Below are 4,072 nucleotides of genomic sequence, written 5' to 3'. Positions count from 1 at the left end.
TCTCGCATTGTGTTTCGGTACGTGATTGCAAAATCTCAGGGTTGAAAAGCCATGACTGTCATGTTTTCATGCAAAGACTATTTCCTATTGCCGTGGGGAGTTCTTACGAACTGATATTGCCTTGACTTTAACTGAACTGAGCACGTTGTTTAAGGAGTTGTGTGCTCGAACCTTGGATGTTAACCGACTATCCCAGCTCCAAACTGATATCATCACAATTCTATGCAAATTGGAGATGATATTTCCTCCATCTTTTTTCAATGTCATGGTCCACCTAGATCTCCACTTACCCCGTGAGGCCATACTTGGGGTCCAGTACAATACAGGTAGATGTATCCATTTGAGAGTTATCTTGGCAAGTTCAAGAGGTATGTTAAGAATAAAGCCTGCCCAGAAGGCTCAATAGCTGAAGCCTACATTCACATCGAATGCTTGACTTTTTGCTCAATGTATCTCCAAGATATTGAGACAAAGTTTACTCAAACAGACCGCAACATTGATGATGGAGATCCCGAGAATATAGATGGATTCAAAATTTTCAACCAGAAAGTTCGTCCCATGGGTATAGCTTCCAACTTTCAATTATCAGATAAACTCCTAACGGAAGCAACCTGGTACGTCCTCAACAACTACGCTGAGATTGGACCCTACCTAGAGTAAGCATCCATTATCTCTGAAGTTCAAACTTTCTTTTACGATTTTATGGGAGCAACCCATTTATGTTGTATGTCCCTATAAAGTATCTTACGTATATTGTTAGATTGCTGTAGGGAGCACTGTGAAAAATGTAAAGTGCATAGCCCAAATTGTATCTATCGAACACATCAAACTAAGTTTCCAACTTAGTTGAAGAAACGAGTAAGTTAGATTGCTACCTCCCTAGTTAGATGAACTCGAGCCTTTTTTACTTTGTTCAAGAAACTATAAGTAATGACTTTTCTACAATATTGTTGTAGGTTCAGGAGCAGCGTATAACCAACTCACTTGATGTGAATGCTGATTTGTATGCGTTAGCTTGCGAGCCTGAAATGTGGGTTGCATCCTATGTTGCGTGCATTATAAATGGCAAAAGGTTCCATACGAAGCAACATGAATTTCGGTGGCGGACACAAAATTCAGGAGTGTTGGTAATTGGGGATGAAAGTACTAATAATGTTGACTTCTATGGTGTTATTAATGATATCGTAGAGTTACACTACATGGGAAGGCGTCAGGTGTACTTGTTCATGTGTGATTGGTTTGACGTTGGTGATACAAGACGAGGGGTGCGAGTTGATAACCATATGACTAGTATCAATATGGACAGGACTTGGTATAAGGATGAACCATTTGTACTGGCATGCCAAGCTTCACAGTGTTTCTACATTAGAGATATAAGGGCGAAAGGCACATGGTTTGTGGTGCAGAAGTACATGAATAGGAATGTATATGACATTCCACCAGTGCCGAGGGTGGAGAACTTGATGGATCATCAAGTGATGATGATGTCTATCAAGAAAATGAGGCATCATATGATTATGCACCATTGCAGTGTGATGCATGTCCAATGTCTACTCCATTGAATAGGAATGATGTAGAACCTATGGTCATTGATGCACAAGAAGTGACCAGTCCGGCTAGGCAAAACATGCGTGTAGTAGACTTTATTGACGATGGCATGATTGCTTCTGGTTCAGGCTATGCATCTGATGATGGGAAATATTCAGATGAGGAGAACTGATCCACAGACGGCGAGTCTAGGTCATCTTAGACAAGTAGCCCATTTGTTGATGCCCTTCCACTCCATCGTTTATCTTTTTTGTAACGAGTATGTGGACAATATATATAACAAAGAAATACATGTATGTTCGTTTCAACAAAGTGCTACAGTTAGTTTTCATAGACCAAGTTGGATCAAGTAATGAAGCATTTCTTAATCATTAATTTTTTAAAAAATTTATAGATCCTAAATGGCCCCATTATGAATATAGTTGTAATGATAGCTAATTCCAGTTCCAAATTGGTTAGTCTATTTATCCGTATAGACTCACACATTGGTTGGAAACATTTGACAAGTTAGCCGAAAAAAGTGTTGTTAAAACTCATCAAATGCTTGTGGACAAAAGTGCAACATATTAGGAGTTACCATTAACAAGTTTTTGATATATGGTTTTGACGATTAATTAGATTAATATCACGTATTTGTGTTAGAATTTTCATGCATGCTACTCTTATTGCATCGATTGTGGCAAAACTATAAAAAACATTGGCTGCTGGGAATGCATCATTTTTCGATAATGTTAGAATAATAAAGAGATTGCTATATAGGTGTATTGCACACAAAAAAAACTATCAATTATCTGCAGTAGATAATCTTGGTTCTAATAATTGGGTATTAGAGTTGTGTTTTTGCATATATGTTTGTGGCATGATTTATTATAATTCATTGGAAATACTTGAAACTCAAATGGAATTTTGTATTAATGCAAGTGACGCGATGGGAGAAAGTGCTCCAGGAAGAGGGTATAGACGAAGTATTCGTGCCAGACGATTTGTACCTTACCATAGTAAAGTGCACGGACCACAAGGAACTCGCATCGCTTCATACCACAGTCACTCAGAACTAGATCAGTCAGGCTCAGATGACTCAACGCAGCCTCCCAGTCATCCATGGGAGCCTCCATGTCCCAATCCAATTCCCCCACTTGAGCCGATTAGAGAACCCCCACCAGAGACGATTAGAGAACCCTCACCCTTAAGAGAACCCCCACCTAATGGAGACAATATTGGTACAATCATTATTCTTGTTCTTTCCTCCTCAATATATTACTCATTTATGTGTAAATAACAAAAGTTGTTATTTGAAGACTGATAGTAAGTTTTTGTTTGCTGAAATACAGATTTGACTGCCCCCACGATGCCTACAGCAAACCAAGAACAGCCCAAACGAAGACATGGGCCAGCTAAGTGTATTGAGTTCAAGAAGTTGAGGAAGTATGGCCCCGTGATTTTGAAGATTAATGATGGTGAAACAGCACCGTGTTGTTCAAACGCAACGATGTTCAAGGTACGGGTAACGCAAATCATAAAATAGTATTGCGACATGAGCTATGCGAGATGGACTAATGTGCCGCAGGCACAAAAGGACGAGTTGATCGACCGTGTGAGAGTAAGACATATCGAGATTTATTTTGAGATAATGTTAGTGGGTGTACACAATTATTGGTTTGTGTTAACCTTGGATGTTCATCCATGCAGGGTGACTTCGCGTTAGATTGGGATCGAGAGAATCATAGACTGACCGTCAGGAAGCAGTTGCGTAAGCAGTTCAATGCATTCCACCATGAATTACACAAAAAGTATGAATCGTACAGTAGTCACGAGGAAGCATTGGCTGCTGGCAGTACCATGGTTGACTTGCAAGTCTGGGTTAAGCTGTGTGAGAGGTGGGGAAGTGAGGAATTCAAGGTATATATTAGTTAAATTAATAACAATCTGGTAGAATTTAATGAGTCTATCCTTACTATGTTTATTATGCAATTTTCAAACGCTGATTTTGGATGCCACTTAATTCAGAAAATTGCAAGACAAAATCGAGAGAATAGGAAAGCGCTAACCATTAACCACACGGCAGGCCGCAAATCGTTTGTTAGGCTAATGGAGGAGAAGGTATAGTCTTTCAATTGATTTCAGCCTAGTCATGTATTTGCATAATACATGTAGTTCTATAACATTGCGCACAACCCATTTGCTGCATGGCCACTAATTTATTATGATGTTTTCAAGGATGTGGAATATATGAAGAATCATGTTGGTGAAGGTCATCTCAAGTTTGATAACACATTAAATGGTTGTTTCCTGAAAAAATAAAAATAGTTGGTATCATTAATCCCTCTAACAATATATACATTTGTGTTAATTGAAATAATTAGAATGTTGTAAAATAGAGATAGGGGCAACTTAGCATACGAAATAATAATTGGTTAAAATGACATCTTATATAAAATGAGAGAAGATTCAGATGAGGAGGATGATGCATTACAATTACTATATAAATGAACACCTTTTAATGGTAGAGGTGGTAATGCTCTAC

The 4,072-nt window shown here is 38.6% G+C and overlaps 1 protein-coding gene across 1 annotated transcript; it reads left to right on the top strand.

The window, feature by feature from the left end:
* Positions 1-3,080: 3,080 nt before the first annotated feature.
* On the top strand, positions 3,081-3,691 carry LOC122275740. Its single transcript, XM_043084951.1, has 3 exons — positions 3,081-3,148; positions 3,238-3,447; positions 3,556-3,691. Exons 1-3 carry the CDS (start codon positions 3,083-3,085, stop codon positions 3,652-3,654), a joined length of 375 nt encoding a protein of 124 aa, XP_042940885.1. The 5' UTR covers positions 3,081-3,082; the 3' UTR covers positions 3,655-3,691.
* The last annotated feature ends 381 nt before the right edge of the window (positions 3,692-4,072 follow it).

The sequence above is a fragment of the Carya illinoinensis genome, chromosome 9, assembly GCF_018687715.1.
Source record: "Carya illinoinensis cultivar Pawnee chromosome 9, C.illinoinensisPawnee_v1, whole genome shotgun sequence".
In the NCBI taxonomy this organism is placed as follows: domain Eukaryota; kingdom Viridiplantae; phylum Streptophyta; class Magnoliopsida; order Fagales; family Juglandaceae; genus Carya; species Carya illinoinensis.
Note: the sequence above shows the minus strand (reverse complement) of the source record. Positions and strands in the feature narration are given on the sequence as shown.